The sequence below is a fragment of the Marmota monax genome, unplaced genomic scaffold (assembly GCF_021218885.2).
Source record: "Marmota monax isolate L192 unplaced genomic scaffold, Marmota_monax_Labrador192_F-V1.1 WCK01_AAM20220418_F8-fsc00004, whole genome shotgun sequence".
Classification (NCBI taxonomy): domain Eukaryota; kingdom Metazoa; phylum Chordata; class Mammalia; order Rodentia; family Sciuridae; genus Marmota; species Marmota monax.
In genome coordinates, this window is record NW_026692881.1 from 19,794,405 (window position 1) to 19,812,780 (window position 18,376).

General features: G+C 45.4%; 2 protein-coding genes across 4 annotated transcripts in view; one reads left to right on the plus strand and one right to left on the minus strand.

Moving 5' to 3' along the window:
* Slk (STE20 like kinase) overlaps positions 1-6,602 on the plus strand; it is a 61,114-nt gene extending 54,512 nt beyond the window's left edge. For both annotated transcript variants that reach the window (XM_046450162.2, XM_046450163.2), the window contains one exon: positions 3,025-6,602. In XM_046450162.2, coding sequence (XP_046306118.1) covers positions 3,025-3,171 — 147 coding nt within the window. In that variant the 3' untranslated portion in view covers positions 3,172-6,602. The remainder of the gene's footprint in view (positions 1-3,024) is intronic.
* Positions 6,603-8,181: 1,579 nt separating this feature from the next.
* Col17a1 (collagen type XVII alpha 1 chain) overlaps positions 8,182-18,376 on the minus strand; it is a 48,153-nt gene continuing 37,958 nt past the window's right edge. For both annotated transcript variants that reach the window (XM_058581289.1, XM_046450440.2), the window contains exons 37-56: positions 18,094-18,171; positions 17,127-17,180; positions 16,974-17,015; positions 16,739-16,792; positions 16,095-16,154; positions 15,747-15,773; positions 15,273-15,338; positions 14,993-15,043; positions 14,397-14,519; positions 13,815-13,952; positions 13,325-13,393; positions 12,792-12,932; positions 12,197-12,286; positions 11,992-12,102; positions 11,335-11,481; positions 10,678-11,043; positions 9,966-10,103; positions 9,656-9,718; positions 9,435-9,515; positions 8,182-9,093 (exon numbers count right to left, since the gene is read on the minus strand). In XM_058581289.1, coding sequence (XP_058437272.1) covers positions 9,041-9,093; positions 9,435-9,515; positions 9,656-9,718; positions 9,966-10,103; positions 10,678-11,043; positions 11,335-11,481; positions 11,992-12,102; positions 12,197-12,286; positions 12,792-12,932; positions 13,325-13,393; positions 13,815-13,952; positions 14,397-14,519; positions 14,993-15,043; positions 15,273-15,338; positions 15,747-15,773; positions 16,095-16,154; positions 16,739-16,792; positions 16,974-17,015; positions 17,127-17,180; positions 18,094-18,171 — 1,952 coding nt within the window. In that variant the 3' untranslated portion in view covers positions 8,182-9,040. The remainder of the gene's footprint in view (positions 9,094-9,434; positions 9,516-9,655; positions 9,719-9,965; positions 10,104-10,677; positions 11,044-11,334; positions 11,482-11,991; positions 12,103-12,196; positions 12,287-12,791; positions 12,933-13,324; positions 13,394-13,814; positions 13,953-14,396; positions 14,520-14,992; positions 15,044-15,272; positions 15,339-15,746; positions 15,774-16,094; positions 16,155-16,738; positions 16,793-16,973; positions 17,016-17,126; positions 17,181-18,093; positions 18,172-18,376) is intronic.

An 18,376-nucleotide genomic window follows, 5' to 3' on the forward strand; every position in this document is an offset into this window, starting at 1 on the left:
TTCAGAGAATTGCAAGTAGTTCCCTATCATTAGACGATGTGGGGGCCAGGGATTCCTGTGTGGGGGCATTAGGGAGGGAGAAAGAAAGGAAATGATGACACTGAGTCTGGACAGGTTCAGATTGACTAAGCCCTTATAAGCTGTGTAAATTTAAAATCTAGGAAAATAGGAATGGCTTCCCTTCTTCCTCCCTCTTTTCCTCCCTCCATTTTTCTTGTTTGTACTCTATGTCCTTGGTCTCACTGGCTAACTATTTCAACTCTGTTTGGTTACCTTGCTGTGAGCCTTTCTCTTTGTTAACCTTCAAACTTGAACTTATTTTCTCATGCCCTTCCAGCTTGCTGTATGTCAGCCAGTCCTTTGTTCCATTCTTCTGATCAGTCAGTCAAGGAAATATATATTTAGCCCCTACTATGTGCCCAAGGTTTACAGAATCAGTTAAGAGTATAGTTTTGTTTTTTTTTTTAATATTTATTTTTTAGAAGTAGTTGAACATAATACCTTTATTTATTTATTTTTATGTGATGCTGAGGATCGAACCCAGGGCCTTGCATGTGCCTGACGAGCACTCTACCGCTGAGCCACAATCCCAGCCCCAGAGTATAGTTTTTAAGTTTTATTTATTTTTAAGTTTTTTGAAAAAGTAATAACATTCAACTGGTTCCGAGCTCTAAGGGGATAGAAGAGCAAACAGTAATAAATACTTTGTCTCCAGTTTCACTTTTAATTCCTTACAGTCTAGCTTCTGCCTCATAGGCCTTGTTGACAGGGTCACGAGTGAGTTGCTAATTAAATTCCCTGACTGTATTTGTTGTCATCAAAAATGTTATTTTTAAAAAATTTTCTTCTCACCCTGCCTTTGTGACATTTCTGTCCATTTTTTGCTTTTCTTTGTTACCTTTTATTTGTCTTCCAATCTCCTAAAACATAGATGTGTCTGAGTTTTACCATTTCTGTTCTTTCCCTGCATGATATTGTATGTCATGGTCTTAGCTGTTGCATATTTAAGGACAGTTACAAAACTAAAATAGTAGAGTTGGGCAGGATGAACTCTTAAAATCATACAGGTACGTGTTCAAATCTCAGTGCTGACACTGAAAAATTTTATCATTTAAAATTTCTAGGTCCAGTTTTCCTTATGTGAAAAATAAGGGTGATACTATCTACCTAATTAGGGTTATTAAGAAAGCTAAAAGAAGTAATATGTTGTTGTTCATTGGTTTTATAATCAGTTTGAGCATCATGCTGCCATTTTCTATCTGGATATTTTGTTTCTCCTCACTTTATTCAGGCCTCTGTTTAAGTATCATCAGTGAGTCCTATTTTTGATCACTTCTTTATTTTTCTTTATAACATTCATCTTTAAATTTGTCTGTTGTGTTTTCTAGGAGAATATAAGCTCCTTAAAAGCTGTGACATCATCTCTTCATTCACTAATACATACTGAGCTACTAGAATAGAGTAGTTCCTGGCATGTTGTAAATGATCAGTACATACCTTGCAAAATGGGCTAAAGAATGTAGTCAGCAGACAAGTAGTCAGCAGATATCAAACCAAACTTTGCATCCTTTTTCCTCTTTCACATGTCTTACCTTTCCCTCCTCCCTTCAACTCCAGCCATTCTTCCTACATTCCCTACATTCCTTCCTCTTGACATTCAAGCTAGAAACCTAAACTAATTTCATTTCTGTAATACTCCACATTCAATCAGATGCCAGTTAATTTTGACTGTTTTTATAATATTTCTCCTTCTCTTTCCCACTGCTTATGGAAATTGTTTAGTAGTATCCTCATGGGCCCTCTGCCCTCTAGTTCCCTTTCCTTTCTTCCTACTAGCATGCAGTCATCAGAGTGTGTATCCTCAAGAACAACTCCAAAACTGTCATAGTGGTGCTGATTAATCATTAGTTCCATCATAGTATAATATAAATGCCTCATTTTTACTTTGAAGCCTTCATAGTGTCACACTTGGACCTTTCTAGTTTTTGTCCCATTAGCCATTTTGTTCCCCATACATGCTCCAGCATGGGTAGAATCACCATTCCTCACACCAGTGCCATAGTTTTCTGACTTTGTGCCATTGTTTTAGCTTCACCTGTTTGGCATGCCTTCCTGGTCCTGCCTATCAGCTTCTAACCATTCCTTCGTGACTAAGCTCGTGTTTTACCTCTTCTGAGAAACCTCCTTGAATCCTTTCATATTTTTCCTGTACTTTTTTTGGCCTGAACACAGCACTTTTCTCTAAATCACTTGTTGGTAGTCACTGATACCTGTCTTAGTCCATCAGGTCACTATAACAAAATATCACAAAACTGGGAAGTCCAAGGTCAGGGTGCCAGCAGAATCAGGTTTTGGTGAGGGACCTCTTCTGGGTTGCAGAGTGCTGCTTCTCATTGTATCCTCTAAACTCTTTTCAGCCCCTTGTAAGCTCCACCCTTATGACATAGTCACCTCCCAAAGTCCTAAACTCCTAATAAACATCACATGTGGGATTAAGTTACAATGAATTCAGACATTATCAAACACTTATTGTTTATGCTTTATTATGGGGATGTAAAGATAAGTCTGATTTAGATATTACCTTTAAACAGTTTATAATCCAGTGGGAAAGGAAAACATTCACATCAATACCACAAAAAGTAGGGAGTGGTAAGTGCATATGAGAGAGACAGATAATAATTAATAATAGGTGTCATCTATTAGAGTGCTCAGTACGTGTTAAGTACATCATTATCACATTTAATCTTCATATACAGTAGGGTAGGTGGTATTGTATAGCAAAGGAATTAAATGATTCAGTAATTTTGAGAAGTTAAGCCATTAATCCAAGTTTCCATTCATGTGACTGAGTCTTAAACATGGGGCTGTGCTGAGCTTATGATTTTATAATTATTAAACAGTCATGTTTTCCTTAGTATGAAGAGAAAGTGTTTTGGAAAAGCAGTTTTATCTTGGCTGTCAGAGTAAATTCTATATACAATATGGTACACCAACACATAATTTCTTTATTCCTTCCTTTTTAAGACACTGGAAGAAGAGTTTGCCAGGAAACTGCAGGAACAGGAAGTATTCTTTAAAATGACTGGGGAGTCGGAATGCCTTAACCCATCAACACAGAGCCGGATTTCCAAGTTCTATCCTATTCCTAGCTTGCATTCCACTGGATCATAACAATGGGAAGCATTCTGTGGTTGGGTTTAGCTTTTTAAATATGTCATTTTTTTTCTTTTTCATCTTCTGTCACATTCTGTATATCAAATATAGCTCATGAAGACAATCACCTGCCTCACCTCCTAGGTGGTTTATGTTGTTGTTGTTTGTTTGCTTTTTTAAAGCAAAGATGAAGGGAAAACGAACTAAGACAGATGCTAGGCCTCGTTGGCAAAGTAGCATCTTGCAGTAATTCCCTAAGGTGATTTTGTATATCCCTTAAATATTGTATTCTTTAGACACTGTTACTGAAAAACTGTTAAGAGAAATAATGTTTAAAGTTATTAAAAAGAAAAAACTTGTTACATCACTAAGTATTAATAAATATCTTTTTACCTGACCTAACTTCTCAGTGATGCCTGTATTCTAGAGTTGGAACTCTACTATAGAGAGTTAGAATAATTTTCTTTTGGTGAATCAGCTCTCATGAAAAAGCTACAAGTTGATCAGAATATGCTGTTGACTTAGTAAATAAATACATTTTATCATCAAACATGAACAAACTTAAAAAATTTTCTTCCAATAAAATTTGCCTATTTAGGTGGGAACTATTAATCAAGGTGCTAGTTTTATTAAAATAGTGCCTAAAACACTAAATTTCAATCACCTAAAAAATCTTTTTGATCAACAGGGACAAGACACCCTTAGCATTGAACATTATCATTTAAAAATCTTGCTCATATTACCATTTAATAGAAAATTTTATCTTGAAATATATGTGGTACAAAGTATAGAAAGATTAAAAAACATAGCTGTTAAATGTGCAAATTGGAAATATAAAACTGCATTGAAATACAGATTTAATTGTCCTAGTTTATTTCCAAAAATAAAACATGAGCTGGTTAATGCTTTACATCTTAGCAAATTCTGTTCATTTAAAACTCTGAGAGGCCTGTAGGCTCTGGGTTGTATTTATAAATATATTTTCTGAAATTAATTTTAAAAGTATTTGTTCAAAGTAATTTTTTTAAAAAGGATTTGTGTTAAGTATTTAGGCACACATCAGAAATTACTTTTTGTTGTTTTGAAATGAGGTTACTTACATTTTGGTTTTATTTTGTTCCATGTTTAAATTATTTACTTTGAGTGGGGAAAGCCCCTCTATCATGTGGATGCTGATATGTGTAGTTATTGATGAAATGTACAGTCTTGGTCCCTTTTGAGGCCTAGAATTTCTACCATGTGTCAGGTCAAACAGTATTATGAATTGTCCTCTGGTGTGTGAGACAGCACATTTATAAATGATGCTCTCTGCCTGCCATTTGCAACCTATTCTGTTTTAAGAGTGCTAGGTACCAAATTGTAAACATTTCACTTTTTAGTTAGATACTTTTGAGGCTGGTGAAACATTTAAATGTAACATTTGGGAACACTGATTCATATTAAGAAAATGTAAAATGTCTGTAGCACTTTCTTGCAGTTTATGTGAAAACTTTGGATGCTGAACTTTATTTTGTCAGTGGTTTAGGTGATTTAAAAATGCATGTGGAATTTTAATTTTGTAACTGTTTTGAAAGACATAATTTACTTGGACAAAACTATAGGTAGCCTTAACTTCTGGCCAAGTTTGTTTTTTTATATAAATATAAATATATGTATACACACACGTATATATTATGTATGGTTGTAAATTCATACGCTTATCATATGAATATGTTACTGTATACAAAACTTTTAATGCTTTATTCTCATGTTGGGTTGGAAACTTTTGAAAGCCTTTAAAAATATATATCTTTATAAAGTAATATTCAGGGTGATGATGGAAATTGTTTATATTGTTATGATAAAAATAATGGTATAATATTGCGCAGTGTATTTAATGACTTTTGTGAAATGAGAGATGGGAGAAAAGCTCTCTCACTTTCACCTTTGAAATTTTCAGTTAATTGGCTTTTTACAAAGAAATACTTCAGGCAATGGACATTTTTTCAGTATTTTTTTAATCATTTTTTCAGTATCAAATAATTTAAGGTATCATTTTATCTGAATATTTGAGTCTTTCTATTCCTTTCCCCCTGAATTTCAGAGTATTGAATCCAGAGAGAGGCTCAGAGTGGAGCTGGGTAGTTCATGTGCAGCCCTTTATCTCCCTTAAACCTGCCCTTTGTACTCATACTGAGTTCTCTTTCATACATGATCATCTTTGTGTGGGTTCAGGACTATACAGTGATATGTACGTAGAGAAGAAACATTCATTTTAATACTTCAGGTTATAGAAATCTTTACAAAGTGTTTTGTTATAGAACATGATATTTGTACGCATACCTGCCCACTTTTTGTTAAGGCCTTAAATAGAAATTGGTGATCTTTCTTTCTTGCATGAAGGGTAGAGGAGTGGGTCAGGGGCACAGACTTTTTTGAAATCAGAGTGCAGTCAAATCCATCCCTGCCTTGTTTTATTGCTGAGGTCAAATGTGCTATGAAATACATAAAAATAATTCTCCATATGTGCACCCTGAACAGTCGCCTCCTCCCCTTGTCTCTGCGTACTGTGGAAACACCACACCTCCACACTTCTGCAGGCCCAGCTCCTGTAGTGTGGAGCATTGGGCTGCTTTTCCTAGTCCTGTCAGTCCATAGGTTATGGATTGCTGAATTAGCTGCTATTCTAGTTGGAGTCACATTAAGCTTTTTCTTACCCTTTCTATGGGGAAGCTCTAGGGTGGGTAAGAAGGACATTTAGAGTACTTTTGAAAATATTGGAACCTTCCTATGACAGGATATAGCAAATTGTAATTAAACATAAACCAGAACCAGAGCTACCTCTAAGTAGTGTTTCCTTAAGCACAAAGCTCTCAGGCATATGAGACCCTCTTTAATTGAGGGGCTCTGATTTCTTGAGCATCAGCAAGTTTCAGAAGTGACTGTTTTTTGTATTCTTCCAGTTATTTTGTACCTATACACTTTTTCTCATTCCATACTGTTCACATGACAAAGACTCTTTTAAGAAGCCAAATTCGGTCAAATTATTAGCTAGGGATATTGGTGACTAATGCAAAACCTAGAATCCAGGGTAAAGAAGAGAGTTCCGGTTGTCTTCTGATTAAGTAAATCAATTCTTTTCTGGGAAATGATCTTTTGTAGGAAATGGGATGATATTTTAAGTGCTTTTTTTACATTGAAGGCACAACAGTTAATGCCTGTATTGTTGCTGTACTATGGCTGACATGGTTTTGATAACTCTTTAGAATTTCTGCTGCAAGGCTTGGAATAGAGTGTTTTATCAATTTTAAATGTTGGCTGCGGCTTTCTGTGATCTTTTGCAGTGTAATAAGCTCATAAGCTGAATTTCCAGAAAGAATTTTTAGATTATGCCTCCTATCTATTTGGGATCAACATGTCTTTTCAATCATGGGATTGACAAATGAAAAATAAAGTTATTTCTTAATCTATTTTGGGAAGCAGTTTGTTTAGTTTTGTTTTGTTTTTTTTTTCTTTGAGGTTCTTTGAAACTAGTTGTCCTGTGTGAGAACATGTTGTAGCTTTTCTTTCTTTGGTCCTAGTCATATTTTCAAGTTTGCCATCTCTGGGTCTTTTGACCTTCCAGATTTATTAGAGCTCCTGGCAATCTGTGATATACACACACAACACACATACACATACAAACACACACATTAACAAATGTAAGTTTTACTGGTAACTTGCTGGTAGGTGTCTTTAGCATGCAAACCCCTCATTTGGGAGGTGCTTAAAATATTCCCATCAACATGTATATACACATATTTTTACTTGCCTTTTTCCTGCCTTAGGATCAATTATTTTTCTGAGCATTACAAATCATATGACCTCAATTCTGCTAAAATAACCTCTTTCTGTCATTCGTAACTGATACAAGATTATACACTGATACATTGTCATACAAGATTCAGTAGACACTAGGCAGCGTAATTTGGCAAGTCTTCAGCTTAGCTGCAGGAAGGCATAGCTTGTCATTTTCTAATCTAGGAGTACTATTGCACTATTGAGCTCAATCTTGACTTTAAAAAAAAAAAAAGACAAAAGAGGCTCAGCTCTGTTGCTGTCCAATGGTGGCTGTTTCTCATGTCTGCCCATCTTTCTTCTGGGTTTTGTCTAGAGAAAGTACCAAGGTTGGACTTGGGCATAGAATTCTATGAAGACTTTTTGATACCTTAGTAAAGTAAGTCTACTAATAATATAAAAAGTCCTAAGTCTGATAAGTCAAGAATCTCTATTAATATATATTAATACTTGGAGGCTATATTTCAGTCATTTAGAAGAGCAGAGGTTAAGTAGATTTAATTTAACCCCATGTTTAATTATCCAGTAGTCAGAACTCAGAGCTTGTAAAAAATTCACAAGTTGGCCAAGTACAGTCTCTATGGAATTTGAATATCTGATTTTAGGTGCATTTTCTTGGAGTATTTGATATTTGCATATCTTCCCTTAATCGGTGTTTTGATATTCTATTTCTGGCTTGGAATCATAATTCCTTTGCACCAGGATAAATCACTACATTAATTGCAAATACTGTTGCTCTTTGGTGCATATGTGTCTATTTCAAGTAATCCATGTTTAAGGAAAACTTTCAGGTACTTTATAATATGCCCAGATTGAGTTAATAGTTGCAGATGAAGTTCTGTCTTTTTTTTTTTTTTTTTTTTTTTTTTTAAGAAAGAGTGAGAGAGAGTGAGATAGAGGGGGAGAGAGAGAATTTTTTTAATATTTATTTTTTAGTATTTGGCGGACACAACATCTTTGTCTGTATGTGGTGCTGAGGATCGAACCCGGGCAGCACGCATGCCAGGCGAGCGCGCTACCGCTTGAGCCACATCCCCAGCCCGAAGTTCTGTCTTTAAAGGAGCTTAATAATTTAATAAAATGTTAGCTCTGTCCCAAAGTACAATTAATTTTGTTTTCTTGTGTTTATAATAAGCTGTGAGACCCAATTAACCCAGAATATTTTATTTTTTAAAAAATTGTTTGCTTAGATGGGTCATATTAGACATGATATTAAAAAAAGAAAAAAAAAACTTTAATTGGAAATTTTACATTGAAATGCCTTTTCATCTTATAGACCACATACAAATGTTTTTAGACCGTGAAAAGTGCTTAAAAACTGACTGCACCAAGCCCCCATCCCATTTCCTAAGAGCAGAACAGAGGGTGACATTTGTGAGCGGAAGCCATCCTCCAGCTTCAGGTATTCTATTTCCTCCCTCATCTTCTTGCCCCTCCTTGCCCATTGTCCCTCTTGTCCTATTTGCTGCGGTCTAGTTGAGTATAACATATCTATACATCCTAGCAGGGGGCTGTGGATGCAGATCATAGCTATAATCATACTTCCTAAGCAAGTGGGGATCTGATCTGCATATATATGCACATATAACTATTAGAAACCTTGTGATCTCCCACAGGGGAAGAAGATTTTTTAATTTTTTCAATTGCAAGTCTCTTCTTAGCTAACTCTCCATGACTTGAGAATGTAGTAAACAGGAGGAAGGAGCTGATAGCACAACTTTGCAACAATAATCAAAAGATACCCCCATCAAGTGTTGCCTCCATGAGGCACCCCATCCCTATCTTTAATTTTGGGGCTCATTTTTTAGGCAAAGCTCCAAGACTTGCAAGCCAATGCTTATGTAACTGACTTTCCTAGGTAGGAGCTTGAACTAAATGTTAAAGAAGCCAAGGAGCTTGGATCTAGACAGCAGGGAAGTAAGTCTCATGCTAAAATGTTGCAGCTATTCTTAAGGTCCATCCAGTGAAGTTGTTTCAGGTTGTGTATCTTTGCCTGAATTTTTTTTCTTTTCAGACTAAAACAAGGGTTCCTAGGTGACTGTGTCCAGGGGGCTGCTCTGCCAAGTCCAGCTCATGGTTTGATGGCAATACTTCTCTTCCTCCGCCCAACGTAGACTTGGTCACCTGTAAGTTAGGAGGTGAGGAAGAAGTTAAAAATTATCTGTGGTTTATGGGGACCTTAACTTGGGCAATATGGTGACTGTGACTTCCACAATGATGGTTAAAAGAAGAACTCTTGTGATACTTTGAATTCATTTATATCATTTATGCTATATCATTACTAGCTTGGCTCTCCTTTTCCTCCCTGCAAATATAACTCCCCTTCCTGTCTCCCCAGCTGTAATGCAATTATTATTGCCAATTGTGTGCTTGATGGTGCTGCCTTGGCATTTTCGTGAATGTCTCAAGCTTGCTCTGTTGAGCACCAACCTCCAGAAACTCAGAACATCAGCACCAGTATTTACCTTTGTCTCCTTTTTCTCCCTTGTGCCCTTGAGGGCCAGGTGGCCCAGGAAGGCCTCGTGATCCAGGAGGGCCTCTGTCACCTAAAAAGGTAGAAGGGAGCATGGCATTAATAAAGAGTGTGGAGGGCTGGGGGTCAAGGTGTACCCATTGTGGGGGCTGCTTCTCAGCAAGAGGTTGTCATTACACAGCCTCTGGTGGCTGTTTTCCTGCCACCACTTACCTTTGGGTCCTGGGATGCCCATTTCTCCCTTCTGCCCAGGGGGTCCTGGAATGGCTCCATAAGCTGTATGGGGTGGGGGGGAATACTGGCCTTAGGCTAGAGATTGCCTGAAGCTGGGGAGGTCAGGTGATTTATTCAAAGTAATACAAATTGGTAGCAAAGGAGTCTGCATTTGGAAGAGGAAGCAAAGTTTAAAAATTATCCGATTTTCAGCATCTCAAGGTTTTCATGAGTTGGTGTCTATGGAGCAGACCCCATGTGAGACACTGCCATGGGGTGGGTGCCGGGAAGGCAATGGGGATGGCCTTACTTCGGAAGAAGTCCATGAGGTCTTCAGTTACGTTGCTGTAGGCAGAGAAGACCTTGCTGATGCCAGGGGGACCCTGGGGCCCAGGCTGCCCTGGTGGGCCCTGGACAGTGTAGGCCATTCCCTGTAGCAGGCCCTGACCTGGAAAACACCAGTGCATGGCGCGGGAGGTTGGGATCACTCACCACGGCCTTCAGCAGGAGCACATTGCTCACAGATAAGTCCCAAAGCAGTTAAGCTAAGTGAAGCTGTCCCAAGGGACAAACCCTGTAGACTTCCACTGTACCCTCCTGTGTGACTGGCACAGGTCTCTGCTTGTACGGGCATTCCCAAAGGACTTTGGACTGCCCAACTATATCTGTGCTGATCAACTACAAGGAGAAAGGGCCTCTTAGCCATCCACCTCCACTCAGCCCCACCAGAAAGTCATCATGGTCCTTAGAGACCCAGGACAGGTTAGGTGTTGGGAAAGCAAAGTACTGAGAGCCCAGTGTGCTCTGCTTCCCATGGCTTAGGTTCTATTTCTGGGGCCCCCGTGCACCGAGCTGGCTGAAAATTAGGAATGGGGCCTCCTGTCTTCTGTCCCTGCCCATCTGATTCCAGAATTACCGTCTTCACAGCCTGAGTGCTTAAAAACAAGAGAGCTGGTCTCTGGGGCCTAGATGCTAAGATGCTCACAAGCTCCCCCTGCACCAAGGCCCATGTCCCTACTTACGTTGCAAGCTCTCTGACACCCTCACAGCCAGCTCATTGTAATCCAGGTCTCCAGCGAAGCCAGCTCGGAACGATTCGCCATTGCCACCATACACGCCGCCTTCTGATGCTGCCCCATAGCCCCCACCTCTGCTGATGTCAGTGCCATAGGGACCCCCATCTCCTGTGCCAAAGGCTCCACCTTCACCCAGGGAGCCTCCATTGGTTCCTCCAACACCTGAAGAACTGTAGGACGTGCCCCGACTGGAGGAAGAGCTGTGACCCCAACTGTAGGAGTTATCCCGTGACACCAAACGGCTGTCTCCTGGTGGTCCCTGTGGCCCAGGAGGGCCTGGGGGCCCAACGATGAAGCTGCGCACATCAGGACCTGCGGGGTAGGAAGCTGCCTGAGCAGGAGCTCAACTCCTTATGGGCTGAAAGAGTTGGGAGCTAGATATTCTCTCTTGGGGTATGAATACCCTTCAGTGACCTGAAGGGAACTTCAAGGTCCTTGCACACCAGTGGGAGGACGCTGGAAGGAAAGAAAGTGAGTTTTCCCTGCCTGGGGGCTCCCTGGTGTTTGCCTCCTAGGCTCCTTCAACCACCTGCCACTCCACTTACAGGGAAAAGCAAGGTCTGGGGAAGGGCTGTGGGGGCATACCCAAGTCAGGACACATACTTGTGAGGTAGCTAATCAGCTCACTCCGGAAGTTGTCACTGTTTTCAGCTGCATAGTTTACCAGAGCGCCTGAGACACCTGGGGGCCCTCGAGGACCTGGGGGCCCAGGAGGGCCTGGAGGGCCTGTGGTGAATGACAAGCCTGCACCTGAGGGGGAAGAAAGGAAGAGAAAGGTCATAGTCCTGTATGGAGAAAGCTGATTCTCAGCCTGGCCTCTCAACCTGCTGTGGACTCCCTCTGAAATGTGGGAAGGTGAGGCTGGGCCTCCTGGATGCGGGGAAGAGGGAACAACAGGAGGCGTAGGGCAGCCCCTGTCCTGGCACCATCCAGGAATGGCTGCTCCTGCCTGGCCCTTCCACCTGTAATTCTGAGCCTCCTTCTTCAACCCAGATTGTGCCCCCCTTCCCAGCCCCTCACTACTGAGCATTGGAGCACCCAGGCCGGCTCATGAATTAGGAACTCTGTCCCTCCTGACTTCCTCTACTTCTCCCCCTGACAAGGCTCAGGGGCCCTCACAATAAGAGACCAACGACCCCAGGGCCCTTGGTGATAGTGAATTGATTCAGTTGTCCATGGCTGCCTTTGCTAAGACCCATGGGTACCCTAAGGCCAGGCTGCAGTCCTCTGCCCTCTTCCTCCCTGCTCCCAGTACCCTACTGTGCAAGTAAGAAGAGAGGTCCTCCATGCTGATGCTGGACCATGCATTGCCTGGGATCCCTGGTGGCCCTGGAGGACCTGGGGGTCCAATGATGCCTCTATATTCAGACCCTGAGACACAGAGTGAAGCAATCAGTCACAGCTGGGACCAAGGGCTGTGCCTCCATCCCAAACCACATGGACAGATGCCCCTACTTGGCCTTACCTCGGAGCAAGGAGAGGAGCTCCTCATAGGAAGTTCCTGGGAGGCCAGGGGGACCTGGGGGGCCCGGAAGCCCAATGCCAATCCCAGAACCTGGGGAACAAAGTCCCAAGTTGTGATGGGCTCAGATCAATCAAAGGAAGGCAAATGCAAATGCCCTGTCGGAGAGGAGTTCAGACACACAGAGATCTGGACAGATGTGGAGTCCAAGAAGGGAAGGAAGAGGTGGCAGAAAGAGAGGCAGAGAGGACTGATGTGGAAACACTCCTGTGCAATGCCACCAGAGGAGGCATGGAGGAGAGGCAGGTCAGCATCTGTCCAGTGTCATCCTCCTGCTGGGTTATAGGGATGTGCAAGCATGTATGCCATGCCCAGTGCAAACTCCATGCTCATCTTGCCTCCCTCACCACACTCTTTGACTTGCTCTAGGGCTACAGGTTTGAACAGCTGTGAAAGCTGCTCCCCCTACTGGGTTTGCTGCAGCCTGGCAGGAGGTGTCAGTTGGGGCATCTCAGCAAAGTTCAATATCTGGTCCTCATTGCAGGCCCTTCCTGACCACCCTGCCTGCAGAGGGCAGGCCAGGAGGGCAGACACTCACTCGACATGTAGCTGATGATGCGATTGCTCAGCTCTGCATAGTCCAAAGACAGGAGGGACCCATCTCCACTAGCTCCTGGTGGCCCTGGGGGACCCCGAGGGCCCATCAGGTACTGACGCAGGTATTGACGCACTTCATCACCTGGAAAGGAGAGGATGTGCTAGTTAGTGAGGACCCACCCAGCCATGGGGTTCCTCAGCCACAGTCTGGCTCCCAGTGACAGTTGTGAGTTCTGGGTTGTCAGGCCCACACTGTGTGTGTGTGTGTGGGGGGGGGGTTCAGAGGGGGGTCAGCAAGCTTCCAGGCACCTGGAGGGGCCCCTGCCTGCTTGCTTGGCATTGTCTGGAGAGGGGAGATTTGCCTCGCACTTTCCAGCTTGTTTGTGTCTCAGTAAGCAGAGTGAGCAGTGAGTTAGCAGCTCCTTGTTCCAAAGGACTGCTTCCTGTTTGAAGCCCTCACAAGGTGTGTATGACAGGTAGAGTCTGGAGACGGCAAGGAGGGTCCCACCCTCTCATCCCCCACAGGTGACTCACGCTGCAGCACAGCCAGGATGTCTTCGGAGGAGATGGAGGACGAGGAAGAGGTGATACTGTACCCTGAAGCTGCAGAAGAAAGACGTCAGGTGACCTACTCTGGTCCTAAAGCAGATCCTGTGTATCCAGACCTGAAATACCTGCCCAACCAGTCACTTCTCTTTGAGCGAAATGAATGAATGGGGGGCATTACAGGCATTTAGAAAGCACCCATTTAGAAAAGCCCCAAATGGTGGTTCTCAGTGTTATTATTATTTTGGTAAGAAATGTGGTTTGTTTTCCACTATGAGATCTAGTCTCACTCCTTCCAGATACTGCCAATATGAAGGATTCCTTTTTATGAGCTAGACAAGAAAGGCCTGTGATTAGGAACACACTGGCCAGATGCTCACAAGGGCTAAGCAAACAGAGAATTAAGAGATGAGACTCCGGGAACAGGAGTGGACCCTTGGGAAGAAGATGACCGAGCCAGGGGTGGGACCAGGCTTACTCTGCAAGTACTTCACAACGTGGCTTGCCAGCTCTGCGTAGTCAAAAGTCTCTCCTGTAATGGTGGTGACAGGCCCCGGAGGACCTCGTGGGCCTGGGGGACCCTGTACTCCAGATAGATAAGACCTAATGCTGTCACCTGCCAACAAAGGAATGATATAAAGTCAAGCTGGTTCTCTCCATGGAGGAGAACTGCAGTATGTGGGGGCCACCCCACACACGAGCTCAAAGCAGGGCCTGCAGGGAGCTTAGGCTCCTTTGATACTGATAGAGAAACTGAGGCCTGTGTTGGGTCGGGTGGCCCGTAAGGGCTGTGGACCAATATGACTCCATTGGCCACCCACTTGGTAAACCACCCACGTACCGGGATGCAGAGTAATGCACACACATAAGTGTGCTGTGTGTGCATTTGGACCTCCAGGTGGGGAGAGGATGAGGCTGCGTGTGTGGACAGGGGTTGGGGCACTCACTGACCTACAGGACAGGCTCCATGGGTGCTCCCTGTGTCCCACATAACCCGTCCCCAACCCCCTGGCCACTGCTGCCTTATTCAGACCCCTGGCATGGGATGCCGGCCACTTACTCTGCATGTATTCAGAGATGTACTGCTGAATCTCCTGGCCGGAGCTGCTGAGGGAGCCTGGAGGCCCAGGGGGCCCTGGTGGTCCAGGTGGGCCTGGCACATACATGGTGCTTGATGATCCCCCTGCAGGGAAGAGAAAGTGTCCTGACTTGGTTTCTTGGCCCTAGGGTCAGACCCAGGCTCCCTGAGGAGGGAGGGACTTTCTCAGTGGGAGAAATAGGACAGTGGCCAAGAGAAGGGCCACCTCTTTGAGGGGCATAGAGATGGGAGTTGTCCCAGGCTAAATTCCCATTTCTTACAGCAACCTGTTCACCACCTCACAGAATTTCCCTTCTCTCTGATCACCCATAACACAAGGGGCCATTTGTCACCTGGCATTGTTAGTTATCTTTAGATGTCTTTAGCAGAACCTGTGCTTCCCTCTCATCCCACAAGCTTGTAGCGTGAAAGTCAGCACTTGATCCTCACCCACGAGGAGGCACTGACTCAGTACTGAATCATGGCTAAGTTAACGAACAAATAGATCAATGTCCTCATTGGAATGATCAGTCTCACTTGAAGTAGGGAGAGGGACTTGGGTCACCTTTTGTTCTTACCTTGAGAGGGAACTCCGGGGATGCCAGGAGCCCCTGGGACACCGGGATCACCTGCAATCCAAAAGTGAAGCCTTGTTTGTGTCCCCTCCTCCGGGTAGACTTCCCTGCTTGAACCCAACTACACTTAGTGTATGGTTCTTGGTCTTATTACTGTAATGATGCCATGAGCTCTGTTTGGGCAGAGACTGTCCTCTACGTCCTTGTCTCTATCTCCCTCCACCTGTCCTCTCTTCTACCTCCTCACCACCTTCTTGACTACACCCTCAATGACCTTTGTTACCTTTGGGTCCCTGTGGGCCAGGTGGGCCTGGTGGTCCCTGTAGGTCAAATGCCAGGGAACTGGAACCTGAAAGCCATGAACACACAGTACAGTCAGCCAGGGTTGGGAGAGTCCCTGGGCAGAGCTGGAAGGGGCGATGCACAGCACTTAACTGAGGCTAAGAATGCCCAGAGACCCTGCTCGCCTGAGGGACACTCCAAGAGGGGACAGTTGGTTCACTCTCCTCCCAATCCCACCCCATGTTGGAAGCCCCCAAGATCCATGACTGCTGGGCCGACTTCCACTTTGGGCAGTCAGTGCTGGCTGCACACTTGCGTGCACCTGAGCTGCCTGCACAAATGCAAATACTCAGCCACCCCTGGAGGCACTGGGATGTACTCTGACTCACATGAACCAATTGTACTTCCTGTAAGCTCAAAGCTCTTGCCACCCCACCCCTATTCCTGGTTGTGTTTGATGCCAGCTCTACTGTACCTTGATGTCTTCGGGGGCCTGGGGGACCTGAGGGAAGGAGGCAGAGAGCTGTGAGACACCGACTAACATGGAGGAGGAGATGGGGGCACCAGTGCTGCAGCAGATGCAGAACCTGGGGCTCCACCAGGTCAAAGGAGGAGGAGGCGGGGAATTTCTTTACAGAGGTTCTGACTCCTCCCCACACTCCCGCCCCCTGCTGCAGGCTCCTGAGCCCCTAAAGGGACCTGGCAGGAGGATGAGGAAATGCCCCTCCATGCTCAGGCAGCCTCATCTAAACTCTCCTAGCCACCAGGTGGGTAAGCAGGGGATTCATACTGGCTCCTGGTCTCCCTGGGACACTGCTCTCACCTGGGTCTCCCTTGGGGCCTGGGGGGCCAGGTGGGCCTGGAGGGCCAGAGAAGAAGTTTTCTGTAGAGGAAAGAAGCAGTTTGAGTGCAGACACAGTGGTGTGCTGAGGAAGCAGCGCACAGCACAGCACCTGGCATGGTGTAGATGTTCAGTCAACACTTGACAGATGGCTATAAGGATGGGTGTTTGCATGTTTGTATGGTTGAGAGGTTGGGTATAAAAATGAATGAGTGATAAGATGAATGGATGGATGGATCATCCACAAGGGACGAGTTCTGGCCTGATCTTTGCTCCAAGTTTATTTCCATAAGTTCCTTTGCTAAACTGTTAGCATTTATTTCATGTGCATGTGTCCTGTTACTTTTTCAGACCTAGGATCCTTGAGGACGAGACCCAGGCCTCCCCAGTCACTTCAGGAACTCCCTTGGGGCAGAGCTGCTGCTCCCTCAGGCCAGGGTGGTTGGGCTGGCATGGTTTAATCTCCCCTTGTGCAGCAAGAAGCAGGAAAATTATGCAGACACAACCCCCATGGAGAGGCAGAAGGAGGATGCCTAGCCAATAGGTCTGGAAGGTCATGAGGCTGTGACCCTGGATCATGCCAGGGCTAGGGCAGGGACAGGTGTGACTCAATGCCACAACATTACCTGAGTCAGCCAGGAAAGATCCTGGTGGGCCTGGTGGGCCTGGCAAGCCTTCTCCTAGAAAGAGGAGCCCCCAAGATGCATTAGTGCCAAGAGGTGGGATAGGGGCCCTCTGCCTGAGAGGAAGAGGAGACAGGGAGCTCTTTCCTAAAAACCAGGCTGGAGGGCACCCCGTTTCTTGTTACCTCCCTTCCCTGTTACCTCCCTTCCCCACTCCTGCAGGGAGCCTAGCTCTCACCTGGAGGTCCTCGGGGTCCTGGAGGGCCGGGGATGGCAGGCCCTGCAAAAGAGAGTGAGTAAGAGGAAGCAGTGAGCTCAGGGGGCCAATTCACCCCGAAAGCAGGATCTAGGCTTCCTTACTAAGTGCCTTCAAGATCCCTGAGTTGCTCACCTGGTGGCCCACGTGGCCCAGGTGGGCCTGGGGGACCTCGTAAATCAAGACCTTCTGTAGAGAGAAGAAAACAGAATTGAGAGAAAGCAGTGGCCAGGCTGTTCTCTGCCCTGCTCCTGACTGCCCACCAGCATGGTCAGCCTCAGGCGGCCAGGTTACATTCATGCCCCAGGGACCAGGCCGTGGGTCTTGGCACAGGACCCTCTGGGACCCCATTTGCTGATGGTGCCTTTCCCTCAGGGGCAGGGTGGGGCTGCAGTCAAACTTCCTGGCAACTAAAAGTAAGTAGGGAGTTGGGTAAAAGCTTGGGTTTTGATGCCTCTTGGCCTTCCCCTAGAAAGCAGGGATCAAATCTTTATCCTGCATATGCGGCTGGTGACTCTGGGCAAGTTCAGCCTTGATTTCCTCCCTGTGAACCACAGCCAACTTACATTATGGTGGCATCTTAGCATAAAATGCCACTGAATGCTAAGTCCCCAACACAACTCAAGCACACGATGAGGGCCTGACCAGGGTGGGGGTGTTGTTTTATAGCTTGGCATGTCATGTCCGGTGTCCAGGTGGAAGGCACCTGTAACTCCACCTGGGCTCTGGAAAGGACTTCGTAGACAGGCGGCTGCAAGAGCCAGCCGTGCCAGCCTGGGCCTGTGGCTGAGAATCACAGAGCCTAGCCGCTGCCCTCTCTGAGTGGGGGATGTGCTACTCCCGCCAGCCATACTCGCTCCCAAGGCCTGGCCTGACCCTGGGTCTTCTGAAATCCCAGAGCCTCTGACAGCTGCTGCATCCCCAGTGACTGAGCCTCCACACCAGACAAGCCCTGCTGTTCTTCTGAGCTCTCACTGCATTGCGCAAGATGTGGTCACCCTCACATCGGGCCCTCGGGGATGCGGATGACTCACTGATGCAGCTGCCATCTCTCCCACTCCTGCCCGCAATGTCACCTGCCCTAGAGAATGGTGGCACTCACGAGCAGAGAGGACTTCGGAGATGGAGCTGCTAGAACTGATGAAGGATTCACCCGCAAGTCCTGGCTCCCCTCGTGGACCTGTGGGGGGTACAGAGTTAGGTGGGCACCCCTGGCAGTGACCGGCCACTGCTTTCCCTTTGCAGTGGTCACAGGGGCCAGAGCCAAGGTGGGGCAGAGCTGAGGGAGGGCAGTGCCAAGGGCAAGTGAGCAGGGCCAGTGTGCTGATGAAGGACAATTCCTTCTGAAGCCAAAACTCCCCAGGAGGCCTTGGGCCAGCTTTCCC